Source organism: Alosa pseudoharengus, unplaced genomic scaffold (assembly GCF_046254945.1).
Source record: "Alosa pseudoharengus isolate Yale_2024_CS ecotype anadromous, Long Island Sound unplaced genomic scaffold, YU_APseudo_1.1 YU_APseudo_1.1_scf_2, whole genome shotgun sequence".
In the NCBI taxonomy this organism is placed as follows: domain Eukaryota; kingdom Metazoa; phylum Chordata; class Actinopteri; order Clupeiformes; family Clupeidae; genus Alosa; species Alosa pseudoharengus.
This window is the reverse complement of record NW_027468663.1, coordinates 8,167,616-8,183,048: the sequence shown is the minus strand read 5'-3', so window position 1 is coordinate 8,183,048 and position 15,433 is coordinate 8,167,616. Positions and strand designations below refer to the sequence as shown.

At 41.4% G+C, this 15,433-nt stretch overlaps 1 protein-coding gene across 2 annotated transcripts; it reads left to right on the top strand.

The window, feature by feature from the left end:
* The first annotated feature begins 2,108 nt into the window (after positions 1 to 2,108).
* On the top strand, positions 2,109 to 12,957 carry LOC143133725 (NAD-dependent protein deacylase sirtuin-5, mitochondrial-like). Of its 2 annotated transcripts, none has more exons than XM_076293563.1 (9): positions 2,109 to 2,239; positions 3,451 to 3,578; positions 4,326 to 4,459; positions 6,244 to 6,469; positions 7,237 to 7,324; positions 7,457 to 7,510; positions 8,215 to 8,338; positions 10,485 to 10,600; positions 11,281 to 12,957. In XM_076293563.1, the coding sequence occupies exons 2-9, from the start codon at positions 3,467 to 3,469 to the stop codon at positions 11,351 to 11,353; spliced, it is 927 nt and encodes a 308-aa protein (XP_076149678.1). In that variant the 5' UTR covers positions 2,109 to 2,239; positions 3,451 to 3,466; the 3' UTR covers positions 11,354 to 12,957. The 2 variants fall into 2 exon arrangements, with proteins under 2 accessions (XP_076149678.1, XP_076149677.1); XM_076293562.1 differs by having other exon boundaries at positions 3,448 to 3,578.
* The last annotated feature ends 2,476 nt before the right edge of the window (positions 12,958 to 15,433 follow it).

Sequence of the window (15,433 nt, the reverse complement as noted above, 5' to 3'; positions counted from 1 at the left end):
TTTGTCTTGATGTAAGTAATCAAGTCAGTAATTTTCATGGTGATATGTGAAGGTTAATTTTTTTCCCCTATTCACGTGAGAAAAATACTGAATAGGCGCATGAATAGGGTATATTTGGGTCTTTTTCTAAACTTTCCCCTATCGGGATTCTTCGGGGCTTTTTTTCCCTTACTCAGGACATATTGAGGATTCAAAATCAGTTAAGTTTGCTTGTGTTGCAATTTGTTCAACCTTGACCCCTATTTTGGCTTAAAATGACTGGACTATTTGAGAGTTGTCTTCAATTAACCACGATCAGAATCACATTTTATCTTGTCAAGTAGTTCATACAAGAAATTTGGTTCAGGCTGTTGGTTTCACTCTGGTAACATTGGCATATAGACAATATACACACAGACATACAGACAGGACACAATAAACATGTCAAATGCAGTATGAAGTGCAATACCATAATGCAGATGTGAAGCAGCATGTAATGACTGTATAAAGAAGCCAGAATAATGATAACTGATGGGGTGATATAACAATAGGAAAGCAGCTGCTTCTATGTCGGGTTGTTTTGGTGTGGTTAGGACCTAGCCTGGCCCCGCCCAGCAAGTATAGGCTATGTCTACTCTGCTCAATCTGGTGAGCAGGCTAGTTAGATCCTGCTGGGGAGGAGTTGAAAAGGTTGTGTCCAGGGTGTGAGGGGTCCTTTATCATTTTAACCGTTTCCTTGTTCTTGACAAGTACGTCGAGAGCAGGGGACCGCAGTGATCTTTTCAGCCCTCCTAACTGTTCACAGCCTACATCTTTCGGGTCTTTTTTTAAATGATGGGCAAAGTGCAAAGTCACTCAAAGTGTTTCATGCATGAACTAAAGCTATAAGGCTATATTGTGAAATGTGGGAGCACTGAGCTGACCAAATAATGTTTGTGTGTAGGATCTGTCACTTTGCCTGTCTGTGGTTTTCACTTTGCCTACCATTGCCTGCCTTTAGGCCTGAATAAAGTGTGATTGTAGAAAGCTGATAGATATCTAGATATCTAGATAGATAGATAGATAGATAGATAGATAGATAGATAGATTGATAGATAGATAGATACAGTAAGATAGATAGATAGATAGATAGATAGATAGATAGATAGATAGATAGATAGATACATAGATATTGATACTTATTGATACTTATTGATACTTTATTGATCCCTAAGGGGAAATTCAAGGTCTTATGCTGATCTCATGCTTTTTAAGACTTGTCATGGGTATTTGAGTATTTTGTAAATTAGAAATTATGGTTTAGGTTCAGTCGGGGCCAAGTCAAAATATCGCCACCTCGTGGACAAATGTTGCAAGATTTTGTAGGCTTGCACCTTCTCTATCAGACAGAGGACAGGTAGCCTACCTAAAGCAAACCACGGTATAAGCTATGCTATGATAAAGGAGGTTAATGCGGCTATTACTCACGCATGTTAAAAGTTAGAGAGTAACCCATAACTTAACATTTGTCCTGTTAACAAGTATTTACATCACCGACCTTGTACAGCCCTACTCAGTTCAAAGGTCCCTGAGATCCTCAAATAAAGGGCTTCTGCATGTGCCGCACTCACAGCTCAAACAAAGGGGTGATAGAGCTTTTGCAGTTGCTGCACATTTGTGGAACCATCTCCCCTTGGATATTAAATCTGCCCCCTCCATTTCTGCCTTCAAATCCAGGCGAAAACCCCACCTTTACTCCCTGGCCTTCCTTGTTCCCTAACCCTGTACTCCTGCTCATCCTATGTATTTCTGTGTTGTGTGCCATGATATTGAAGGTTTCTTTTTATTTATGTTTTTATGACTATTGGTCCAGTGTGTTTTTCTGTATTATTTGTCTTAGTCTTTATCTTTAGTTATCCACTGTACATCACTTTGGTCAGTTTATGCTGTGTTTAAATGTGCTTTATAAATAAAATGTACTTACTTAGGCCTACTTACTATTGATTGTATCAGTGATGACCATGATCACTCATTCCTATGGCACAGAACAATTCACTGCATGGTTTCCTTTGCGATACTCACTACTGACCAGCAGGTGGCCCACTCAGCATTTGCTATTTCATTCTAAACTTCACTTGTATCAGAATACAACGATTCACGACATGATTACCATGTTTACGGCATTCCAAGATAAAATACAGTAAACACACATTTACTGACTGGCTCATAAAGTTTTCAAACTGAGGCTCTAGATCTAATTAAGGAACATCTAATAGGGAAGGTAAGTGTACTTAAGTGGGAAATGTTTGCCGTTGATAAAAGCTAAAATGACATAGCACGTGTTAGTGCAGTTTATAGTGTAGGCGGCTACTAGCAGGTTTAGTTCATCTTGGAGGATTATTTTCTTCCGTGGTGGTGGTAGCCTAGTTCACTGTCAGTTTTGACGTTACAGCTAACGATAGCTAGCTAAAGTGTTAACCTCGAACTGTGAGACGGAACAACTACAGCGTGCTGCTTGCATTGCGTACTTTGCATTTTTTCTTCCCAATGTAATTGTTTTGACAAGTTACCTAATCTTGCACGCATGGCATTGCAATGGGCATATGGCTAACCTGTTGAGACATCCCCATGACGAGTTTACGGCCGACTGTGTGTAAGGCACCAACCACACTCCTAAAGGCGTTTTATAATCGCTATTTATAACCTGCTATACCACAATCACGAAATAAGAGCCGGCCTTATAACATTTTAGTTTACTCTGTAGCCTAAACGAAACGGGAAATGCTGGCGCCAGTAACTTATCTTTAGCAAACAGCTCATGTAGTTCCAGTGGAAGTGAATGTCAAAATAATCATGACAAAGAATAGCATTGCGCTGTAGGCCTACACTGTAACCTCCGATACAAAATACCGATTTATTGAATTTAGCTGATATGTACCAGTGTCTAGTGCAGGGGAAGGCAGCTGCGGCCCAAGGGCCACATGCAGCCCTTTAGCTCCTCTCTAGTGGCTCCCTGGCTTTCTCCAAAAATGGAAGTGATAAAATATTTCTAACAATTTCATATAGTCGTTAAGTTTCAAGCTGTCCTAACACATTAACAGTTTGTGAAAATATTATACTGTACAGCATATGTAGAGTATGATGAGTAATGCCATATGCCTAAGGCTAATAAAGATAGATGTTTAAACTGATTTCTTTAAAATGCCTCCGATATATTTGCGGGCCCAAACAGATTTATTTTTTTATTTCTGGTCTAAAATGGCCCTTTTAAGAGAAAAGGTTGCCGACCCCTGGTCTAGTGCATTTGACGTGTATTATCTGCCGCACTGTTGGAGTAAAAATGATGTGAAATTAAATGAATGGATATTGAGGTGCTAATAAACAGGTTTAATAAGACATCTGTTTAAACCTGATCATGAAACTGTTGTATGAACACAGTGGATCTGTTTGAAAAATAAACTGAATGCTTCATTATTTGTTTGATTTCAGCAGCTTGGAATCATCCCAAATGCTCCTTTGCCACCTTGCCTCCAGGTCCCTAGCTCCTCGGTTGAGTGATGCAGTCAGGGCCCGTCCACCTTCCTCAAGGCCTTTGGTCGAGATGGTGCGGTACAATTCAGGTGTCCATCTATTTCCTACAGTACTAGAGGTTATCTTGTCACTTACAGGTTTCATGAATGAATATACTCACTACCTTGTTTAAGTAGAATTTTTTTGGCAATACAAAGTGTATTTTTGTCATGACATTAAAGCTCTATGGAATGGAATTGAATGGATGAGGTGCATAGCCCTTTTCTAACATGTGATGGAACATGCAGGGTTTAGCTCTCAACGGGATGATTTCCATGTTGGCTATTGTTGGCCTGTACAGTAACCATACTTTGGGCTGGGATTAGATAGAGACTTTGCCCATGGTTTCATCATTACCCTAATTGATGTCAAAATCACTATCAGGCTATCACTATGTTCTTTATCTTTGGTAAAGTATTAGGTAGATGTCACAACATTTTGTGATTGCTGGTGGCATTTTGAATGTCTGTTTCAAAAATCCAAAGATTACCGAATACTTTGGAAGCTGTTGTGCAAGTGGCTGCACTGTCCATACCACCACCCCATCTCTCTCTCTCTCTCTCTCTCCCACTTGCTTGCTGTCACTTTCACTGTCCTATCTGAATAAAGGCAAAAAGCCTTAATATAATTATGAATTGAATACACAAGATTGCTTAGCCAAAATCCAGACTACCACAACAACAACAACAACAAGAGGCCATTCTAAACAACAACAAGAGGCCATTCTAAACAACAACAAGAGGCCATTCTAAACAACAACAAGAGGCCATTCTAAACCTCTCATTTTGCTCTTGCAGACATGGCCAAGTTCCGGGAGGTGTTCTCTGAGGCCAAGCACATCGCCATCATCACAGGGGCAGGTGTCAGTGCCGAAAGTGGTATTCCCACCTTCAGGGGTGCTGGGGGCCTCTGGCGGAAATGGAAAGCACAGGTGAGAAGATGGACATGCCCGAACTATCAGACAGTTGTTCCTACACACCACCCCCTGTCTGACACGTTTGATTTATTTTTTCTTTGTCTTTGGCGGGGGCGTAGTTATGAAAAAGGCCCAATGACCATTAGTTATGTTGCTGGTATCAGGTGGTGCATTGGTGATCTCATTGGTGAAGAAATAATTATGCAGTTTATAAAGGATGCAATAACGCTGGCCTTTCCTTTCGTTTTTCGAAATGTAAACTAAATGTAAATATTTATTGTAAATCAAATTGAATTACTTTCTATGTATGTAGACATGTCTTCACACAGATCCATTTAATACATTGCAAAGATGCTGTGTCAATCAATTAGTAGCCTGTCATTTCTGTCTATTTATCTCTGTCCTTTGGGGTTCTCATGTAGCATGTGTCTAATCACCACTACAGGCTGTCACTCATCAGCCAATCACAGTGGTCACTGCAAGCAAGCTCGTGCATGATAATCTAAGGAGATGACATTTTCCATACTAAAAGTTGGTCTCAAAAGCCTAGTGATTTTGAATAGCATTTACAGTACGAGAAAACTCTTAGTTAGAAACTGGTAGTGTGATTTAGGAGTACTTTTAGCAGTAAGATGAAATGCATTGTGAATACAGGCTCAGATGTTAAATAGCGAAGTGATTTAAAATGCTGCTCAGTCAATTTGATAGTTTGGCTTCTGTTTTAACCAGCTGAAATCTTGACATTTATTACTCGTGAAAGCCTCACCAGTTATGAAGTGACCTTGACTGTGACTGGGGGTAAATATTGACTAGGGCAAGACATTTTCTTCAACTCATCATACATGAAGGATGTCAGACCACCATCAAAGGTCTTGTTTTGTCGTCAGTGGATTGGTCAAAGTTTATGTTTTATCTGTGTGTCAGTGTTGAGTAAGGCTGCGTGGTTATTTTCCTCCGCGCTGATCCCGTCAATGATCCATGAGCTTGCAATAACAACTTGTGCAACACCAGGCTCATCCATCCATCCCAAGTCAATGCTGTTAGACACCCGCAGCTGTGCAGATGCTTCCATTTGCGAGAGCAGAGATCAGAGACTCTGCAAGTGTCTTGCTGTCATCACCTTCCCCCCCCACCACCCCACCACCTGCTCTGTTGAACCCCCTCAGTAATATTTCCAAGCATCTCTTCACCAGTTTTAAATGAAACTGTTACTTTCATAGTGTCAATATGAATATCACTGCTTATTGAATGTGTTGTGTGTGTTGATATTGTGGTGGGCCGCCACAAATAAGTCAATGTATGGGAAACACTTGTATAGTATGTATATATACTCTTTTGATCCTGTGAGGGAAATTTGGTCTCTGCATTTATCCCAAATTAGTAAAACACACTCAGCACACAGTGAACACACAGTGAGGTGAAGCAGATACTAATCCCGACGCAGTGAGCTGCCTGCTACAGCGGCGCTCGGGGAGCAGTGAGGGGTTAGGTGCCTTGCTCAAGGCCACTTCAGCCGTTCCTACTGGTCGGGGTACGAACTGGCAACCCTCCAGTTACAAGTCCGAAGCGCTAACCAGTAGGCCCCTGCTGCCTCTGCTGCACCAAAATGGCAGTAATAAAAGAGAATGTATTAATTACAGTTGGAGGTGATCTTTCATATCAGGATTGCACATCCTCTTCATCCCTTGGCACCATCTCTAGCAGGCCCTCACAGTTCTGTTCTGGACCCAGCACTTTTTTTCTATCGCTCTTGACCCTTCATCTTGATGGGCCTTGTGCCTTCTCTCCCTCCCTCTCAGGACCTGGCCACTCCAGAGGCCTTCTCTAGGGACCCGTCCCGCGTCTGGGAGTTCTACCATCACCGGCGCGAGGTGGCCCTGAGCAAGATCCCCAACCCGGCACACTACGCCATCGCCGAGTGCGAGGCGCGCCTCAGCAAGCAGGGCCGCTCCGTGGTGGTCATCACCCAGAACATCGACGAACTCCACACCAGAGCTGGCTCCAAACACGTGCTAGAGATCCATGGTATGGATGCTAAGAGGAAGCCCATTGTTAGCCTGGCTGAAAAAGAAGTAGAAATGTTAGAGTTGTTTTTCTTTTCCTGTATTCATTTTAAAACCCTTCCCTTTTAAACAAACTTTTTTTGGCTCTTTGTCATAATGACTTGTCACCTTTCACCCACTAAACTATACACTTCCTCAGTCAGGTGATCCCACAACAATATCATCAGCATTGGCATGATCATAGTAGCATTAAACCGCTGCCTGTCCTTACTGTGTACCACCAGTTTGTATAAGATGTAATTATTCTTGTCACCATTTTGTAACACAAATTATTTTTAACGGCGAGATTATGTAAAGCATGGTGGTGTGGTCTTGCTTTGTGCTACTTCTTTCCTCTCGACTTAGCCTTCTCCAAACTGTGCTGAATACATTACAGTACACCCCCCCACACACACGCACACACCAAACTGGGCTGAATACATTACAGTACACCCCCCCACACACACCCCGAGGTGCACTGAGAATCACAGTGCAATGAACACGCTGATAAAACATGCTAATTATTGTACTGCATTCATTAACATACCTGAATATCATCAGGAAGATGTGTAATGTTGTGACTGCTGTGACATTCTTTCCAGTGAAATTTCTAGCACATAATATTCCAAAATGTATCTATATGGGGGTTGTCTTGATTTTGATACTGATTCTTTCATAAATTACATGCAGAGATAAGGCTCAAACTAAAGAGAGTTGACACCATGTCTCTTCTCTCTTGTTCTAATTCAGGTAATTTGTTCAAGACCCGCTGTATCAGCTGTGGAAGTATAAAAGCCAATCACAAGAGCCCCATCTGTCCGGCGCTGCTGGGCAAAGGGTACACTGCAACAGCGCCTCACTCACTCGATACACCACATATGCATCAACAACACTGGTCATTTCTTGATGTGTCTCGTTTATTTATTTATTTTGTTTGTTTGTTTGTTTTGTGTTTGTATTGAAACCCCAGTGCACCTGACCCAGAAACCAGTGATGCCCGCATTCCTGTCAATGATTTGCCCAGGTACATAAGCCAGTCCATATATGAGTGATCGAAGAACATTTCCTTAGCTGCTGATGTGTCATGTTGTTCTCTAAGGACAATGAAGATGTTTTTTTTTTCTGTCTGTGCATTGTACGGCAGCCCTGACCACAGAAGGAATGCTGCTTCACAAGTTGAAGGGGAACATGCAGTACCGTAGAAGTCCACAAGATGGCACCGTTGTGTGAATGCTGTGTTTAGCTGGGAGGGGGTCAGTTTAAAGAGCAGTCATATTCCACACTGTTTATCCTTTAAAGTGAATGTAATGGCCGCAGTGGGAGGGTTTCTCAGAACGTGTGTGGTTTATTAAAGCGCCACCGGCAGCTACAGCAAGGCAGAGTGCTCATATCAAACCACAGCCCTCATTAAAAAAATGTGTTATGTGATGTTTACCAACTGGCTAAATAATCTGCCCTAAAATGGGATTTACATAGTCTTGAACAAACATTCGGGGAAGTAAGAATTTGATGAACATTTAACCTGAATCCCTTCTAAACAGAAGAGTGCACAAAGCATCATCCGCCTGATAGGTTTGTTCAGTGGAGAAGCCAGATCTGAGTGTTATGTGAGGGAGAGAGGACTACTAAACAGCGTGTTGTGTTTGTGTGTGTGTGACTGATTCTGTCCTGTGGGCGAGTGGGGACTACTGAACACCGTGTGACTGATTCTGTCCTGTGGTGAGGCAGGTGCGAGGACAGTGGCTGCAATGGTCTGCTGCGACCTGATGTGGTCTGGTTTGGAGAGACCCTGGACTCCAATGTTCTGACGCAGGTGGAGAAGGAGCTAGACATGTGTGACCTCTGCCTGGTGGTGAGTCTTACACACACACACACACACACACTCAAACACTCTCTCTGCATGCACCACATGACCCGGGTTAAGCACCCCTGCAGGCAAACACAGGATGAGTGGGCACTAGTAGAGAGGTAGTGCATGGCCAAGCACAGATCGCTAGTGAATATGAAACTGATAGACCCAGTGTGTTTACAAATGGACATGGTCACTGATTGTACATAGTACATTAATATCAACTAGAAAATGTAATTCCGAGGAATTATCAGTGCATAAAAATGCAAAACATATATTAACATAAAATGCAAAACAAACTTTTATTTGGAAACATTTGTGGGCAGAGGAAACGGTTGGCGGGAGTCATAGTTGATGACAACTGACAGTTGGAACAGCAGAAGGCTTGGGAATCGGTTCCAGGTTCTGGTTTGGAACCGGTTCCAAATGTTCCGATCCATCGGAATCGTACACACGTTAACGATTTCACTAAAGATTCCGAGCGTTCCGTTCTGTCCATTCCCACGTCGCAGCACGACGTCACAGTATGCAAAATTTAGAACATTTTAAAGCATTCAACTTCTGTATTGATATTGCACACTTGGTATTCATTCTCTAAAACCACTTTAAATTAGACATTCAAAGCCAACAACTCTCAAAGCCATCCTATAAGTGTTCAGCAAATGGTACCGGAATCGATAAGGAATCGCATCGATAAGCAGACTCGACAATGGCATCGATATTGATAATTTCTTAACAATGCCCATCCCTAGCAGTATAGTTAAAGGTGCCATGTGTAAGAATTGAGGTAAAAATATCCAAAAGATGAGCTACACGCATCAAATGAATGAGAAGAAATAAGGGCGATGATGTCATTAAAAAAATAACAAGGTATAGTGCTGCAGAGATATCAACCTGAATTAGCATGCTAAATTACTAGCCACAGCCTGACAGGTGTCATAATACCAGTTTCGGCCATGGGAGGCAATATGCGGACAACATAACCGCTAGCCAAACTGCAATACACGTGTCTCGGTTGTTACTCTAGGGTAAACCAGCTCACTTTCTGGAGGTATACTGCCCCCATCTTTTATGGAATGTGGAGTATAATTAGATTTTTGGCGGACATTACACATGGCACCTTTAAGCAGTAGTTTAAACAGTTAAATTATTTAATAGTGAATTATTGTAGTGAGGACTTTTATTTTGAAACAGTTGTGGGCAGAGGAAACAGTTGGCACAAGTTATAGTTGATGACAACTGAGAGTTAGAATGGCTGAACAGTTAAATAGTTGGATAGTTTAAATTTTTTAATTATTTAATAGGGAATTACTGTACTGAGAACTTTTGTTTTGAAACAGTAGTGGGCAAAGGAAACAGTTGAACAGGATCTGTAGTCTTAAGAGAGCCCGATTGTATGCTTAAAGCCTGAGACAATGTAGATGTAGAAGTTGAATGTAGATAGTGTAATGGATGTTGATAGAGAGAAAGTTTAATGGATGTTGATAGGCAGATTGTTTAATGGATGTTGATAGATAGTTTAATGGGTGGATGAGTGAATGGTTTGAGGAAGATGAATGGATAGAAAGTTGGATGGAATCTGCCTTATACTGTATTCTTGTAGAATGGAGAGACACAGAGAGAGTTGGCCTTGTTGAGCAACTGGCAGTTGATACAGGTGCCAATCAGTTTTATTAGCCCATTGTGATGTCATAGTGCCAATGCAACGTCTATGGAGAAAAATAAGCTTGTTTTTTGCCACATTTATGAATGGGAAATGTTGATTTTTTTAACAAACAACTGAAAACGTTGTACAGGGCACCTTTAAGACCTACGTTACAAAGTTTGAATGAAGTTTCTACGTTAAACGGTTGAAGCTGAATTAGACGCAGAAATTTTGATTAGAAGAATAATAAAAAGAAGAAGAAGAAGAAGACTTTGGATAGCAGAACAGTGCATTTTCATGCACTGTAATTAATATAAAATAATAGCAGCAAATAAAAATAAGGTATGTTAAATTGTATGGCACATATATGGTATTAAATTGTTTGGTTCGTACAAAAATTCCACAGGGTCAAGGGCTGTGAAAGATAGTTTTGGTGTGAAATATCTGATGGTGTGACTGTGAAGGTGTGTAGTGATTGTCAGCGGTTCTTTGCCTTCTGCTCAGGTGGGCACGTCCTCAGTGGTGTACCCGGCGGCGATGTTTGGCCCACAGGTGGCATCACGGAGAATTCCCGTGGTCGAATTCAACACCAACATCACCCCCAAAACCACCTACTTCACGTGAGTTATCTGGCCCCCCGAGGTGGAGTTCTTTCTACACTCTGTTCATGTAGCAAGTGATCAGTAGGTCATATGGCTACATCAGTAGAATGACCATAGCTGATAGTATTAAACACAAGGAAAAAATATAGTGGTCACACTCCTGCCCACAGGCTCATATTATCAACAAACTGTCCCTTGGTACTTTCAAACTTACATCAAACTTACAACAAACTTCCCCTGGTACTTTCCCAAACATTTTTTATACTGGTAGATACCTCCTCAACACAGCATATCAATACAACTTGATTTAATAGCAGAAAACATAAGTGGAACATTAAAACATTGTGTATTATCTTGTAAACATGTGATATTGAAAAAAGGGGCTGAATTTAGATTATTCTAATGGCTATTACTGGTTTTGATATAGGCCAAATTTCAGTCAAGTATTAACATCAATCTCTAATACAGCAAACGGGTCACTGGTTAGCAGAGAAATTTCACTTTTAACAGCCTAACAACAAACACTCCAAACGCATTACAAACATTTCCATACAAGGAAATCAATCCAATAGCATTTGTAAAATGTAGTTGTAAAAGATATTTGCAGAGATCTTCATAGACTTGTGTGTTGTACATTTAGCACAATGACCATTGGCAAAACCTTACTGTTAGTCCTTGTCGCAATTGGCTGTTTACAGACATCACATTCGAGGGCCATGCGGAACAACGCTGCCTCTTGCCCTAGCACGTCATGAGTCGGAGGTCATCTGACGACTCACGCACCTGAAGCCAGAGGACATTGACCCCTCATGGTCACTGGAGCTGCACAAATATGCCTCGTCTCTCTGGACAACTGGAAAGCTATTTCAACTGCCTTATTCATCAGACTTTGCCAATTTTGTCATTGGAGACATTCTCCAGTTTTAGGAATAGCTTCTATTTCGTGGCCTTAACTTGAATGCGATGTGGGACTGTGGTAGAGGGGTTTAACAGTGGGTTTGTAGTGTGATAAAATGTAATATGTAGAGCTGTATTTATTTTTTGTAGGGTGAATGAGGGAACAGCTGTCATCTCACATGAGCTGCTACTGTCACATTACGTTTAATGCTGTCATCTCTTATCATAGGTGCCGGGACGCGTTTTGGTGCCTTCTAGTTTTACACTGCTACTCTTATGTTGTATATCAGTGCAGACTGTGCATTAGAGACTATTCACAGGATATTAACAGTCATGATTTTCAAGTGCTGCTTCTGCAAAGGGAGATTAAAAAGTCTGCCATAGCTAGGTGGTTAGACCCACTCAGTTCGCAGGGTGACTTGTAAGGATGGTACGTACTGAGAGCTTCAACAATCAGTCTGGAAGTGACAAAGCAAAGTGTGTCATTATCTGTGCATGGGATATGCAAGGGATCAGCCAGGTAGTGCAGCTTTAAATGCCATGCAATGGCTAGTTACATAAAAACAATGCATTTTCAAAGCAGTTTACAGTTATTGCCTTACTCTTACTTGATTAACCAAACATTGTATGGAGCACTTTGTGTAATGGAGGAACGATATGAATTGATAACAAATGGAATGACAGAGGAAGCCATGGAGGCTTTCTGAGTACCAAAACCCCAGGAGATTAAGAGGAGGGGGTGGGGATCCTTTCACACTGCTACGTTTCTATGTCCGGATCATTCTGTTACATTCCAAACCTTAGTAAAAACTGGAGGATCTCTATACTGGTCTAAGGAGGTGACCAAAGTGCCAATATTGCCTTTATATATATATAACTTTTTCTTTTTTTTTGGCTGTGTACGCACAATTCTCACAGGTTGCAATATTCCGACTCTCTCTGAATGTGCTCTGAGGTGATGATTGACACAATGGCTCTGTAAGTTCAATTCAAGTGACACCCTTCCTTGTCTCTTGTCACTTATACTCTCACTTCTACTTGATGTCTCCTTGATCTCCTCGTGGTCAAGCTATGGCACGTCTCTGTGTGGTATGTAATTTTATGTCCAGAAGCACTATTGGTGTCTTTCAACATGCTCCAAGGGTCTATGATATTAACTGTTTATTGGAGAAGGGATGGACCAAGCTTTGACCAAATCTAGCATGCATATTTCATAACATTCTTCTTTAATGAACTGAACAGTCTCTTCAGTGTGCAATGAAATCCGAACGCAATCCAAACTACATGTTGTTTACGTCACTGTCTAGGAAGCATAGCTATGCATCACTACTGTGTTTCACTTCAGCTGAAATTAAATGCAAACACACTCATTACACATTAATACAAACTTAACACATATAACACTCAGGACTCAGCATGATGCTTTGGGAGACAGTGTATCCTTTATCTGGAATCCTAATAAAGAACTTAGAGATGTGTTTCCTTGCATGAACTGTGTGAATTTGGTAATCTTATATCATTGTTGGAAAATATTATCGGTATGTCATTTATCTATTTTATTGTTTATGCTAATGTGTATTGTTATGCTACTGATAATGTCAAAATGAATCAATTATGTCATGTTATGGAGTCATGTAGTTCATGTAGTTGTCTTAAAGTAACAGTGTAGAAATTCCACTTTTTGACAATTTTATCAATTCATCTCTAAACAAGGAACAAAGGAACAATGCCTCCTACCCATGACTACAATGTTGCATACTAAGCGTTCTGGGAACGTACAATCAATGTCATAGACTCCTTTCTGCATATTGTAAGTCAGTTTAGCATCAAAATGAGTTTGAAGCTGTTATTTTATGGTATTGCTTAACAGTAGTGCTACGTCAATGTAATGATTATAATTGAGGTCTGTAGAGTTGATCCTAGCTTAACCGCTTTGAATTTAGATGTGGTAATTGCAACGGTTGCTTACGTAGATGAATATCTAAGGTCCTTTATTTCATTTAATATATGAACATGCACCTTATTATCTCAAGTGACAGAGAGCAATGTTCTTTCAGCACTTAATGATACATAGCACACCGGGAAGTCGCTGCAATTTCTACTTATTTTGAATACATTAGTTCAAATTGAATGAATGCTCCAGTGGACAAACCAATGGGTGCATAGTAGCATATGATAACTTAGCATGGCTGTGATAAATGTCCTAGAAATATTGAACAATATAGTTGCTGCAGTCCTGTGGTGATAGGCTGTATGAGTATGACCCCTTGTACTCAAGGAATAATGGCAGCTCATTCAGGGAACACTGCTGTGGAGATGAGCAAAAAGGAGCAGGGGTGGGGGTGATGAGAGTAGCCTACAGTGTGACCCACTGATGAGTGAGGTAATGAAGTGATTTTTTTTCTGCCTTGGGGCTTTGTGAATATCCCTTCGCTCCTCCAGGCGAGAAAGAAAGAGGGGCCGATGGAACAAGGCATCTGATTTAAATTTAAACGAGAGGCGTGGCTCAACCTAAGACTAGATGCTCTGAAACTAAAGAAAATATGTCTCAACACACATATTTGTACATTTGTATTTTATCTCTCTTGCTCGTCCGTGCAAGGTCATCTTGGTCAAATATGACTTCTTGGCCATGTGAAAGGTTGCATATCATAAATATCGATCCATTGTGGCGTCACAAGCGGGTGTGAATAAATATTATGCTAGATGATCCCTTCCTGATTCACAAAAGAGCTCTTTGCTTGATGTAAAGTGGTTCAGTGTGGAATATAGTTTAGAGGTCTATCTACTATGGCCTGTAGTATGTATGCCCTGCCAGGGTTCTCTGTGTTCTCCACTATGGGGCTTAATAAATGTGCCCAAGGATCAGTGCCCGTGGCCAGATGTGTTAATCAGTCCCAGACTTAAAGAAAAGCAATCTGGACAGACCGCACAGGAGCAAGTGCAGTCCTTTCTGCCAGTCTATGACCAGGCCATGGCAGATGTCCAGGGGAGGACACCCAGGGCTTAGCCTATGACCCACAGCTACAGTCTGTTAACAAAAGACAGACCTACTCTACACAAATAGATGGTAGGAGTGATCATGTGCACAAGTAATCAACAGACAGTAGATTCAAGATGAGGAAATGTGCTGCCTCATTAAGCTTCAAGGAAACACAGGGATGCAGTTTTTATTATAGTCAAATGCTAATCAAATAGCCTCGCCCAACACTGAAAGATGCCTTTTAATCAGAATCAGTTTGCATTAATAGCATTGTGAATAAATATGTTTTTATGGATTTGAATGTCTGAGATTGGGACAGACACACACAGCTGTCTGTCAAATATGCCTTCTTGCTGAGGCTTACCAAGGTGGCTTCTATTTATAGCAACCATCAATACGCCGCCTCCCTTGAAACTACAGGCTGAAGGTGGCTGCTTCTCACACAGGCACAGCTTGAAAGGGAGAGTGAGCAAGAGAGAGCGCAAGAGAGAATAATCTCCTTTCTCTAACCTCACTGGGAACTGCTGCTGTTTACTGTGCTGGGCCACAGACACTCAGGTTTCTTGCTAATCTGTCACCATGGGAACTGTTTTAATTTAAGAAGCCATGACAGTTTCCCATGAGCACCCTTTGTCGATTCCTTTTATCACATATCCCCATCAGCAAGCGACAAGAATGGGAGGCTGGGCACGATTGGGAATGAATTTGGAGTATATTGTGTCGGATGGAGAGACAGCTTACATTTGATCACAGCAGTGGGCTGTTGTCTTGTTGCAGTTGTTCTTAGTGCTGACTGGATTGAAGTATAGAGGGAAGGCAAGTTCAGACATGCACTAAGAAGTGAAATCGGAAAAGGGGAAATAGTCTGCAAGCAACCAACCAACAAAAGGGGGGGGGGGCTGTGTGAGAGAGAGAGGGTAGCCAGCTTCCCCTTTTCTGTAAGGCTTGTTTTCTCTGTAATTTGGCTTCCA

Excerpts from the sequence above, each read along its gene's own strand:
- LOC143133725 (XM_076293563.1), top strand. The coding sequence starts at position 3,467 with ATGCTCCTTTGCCACCTTGCCTCCAGGTCCCTAGCTCCTCGGTTGAGT. Across the intron at positions 7,511-8,214 it reads CCTGTCAATGATTTGCCCAG|GTGCGAGGACAGTGGCTGCA; the intron begins GTACATAAGCCA and ends GTGGTGAGGCAG. Across the intron at positions 8,339-10,484 it reads TGTGTGACCTCTGCCTGGTG|GTGGGCACGTCCTCAGTGGT; the intron begins GTGAGTCTTACA and ends CCTTCTGCTCAG.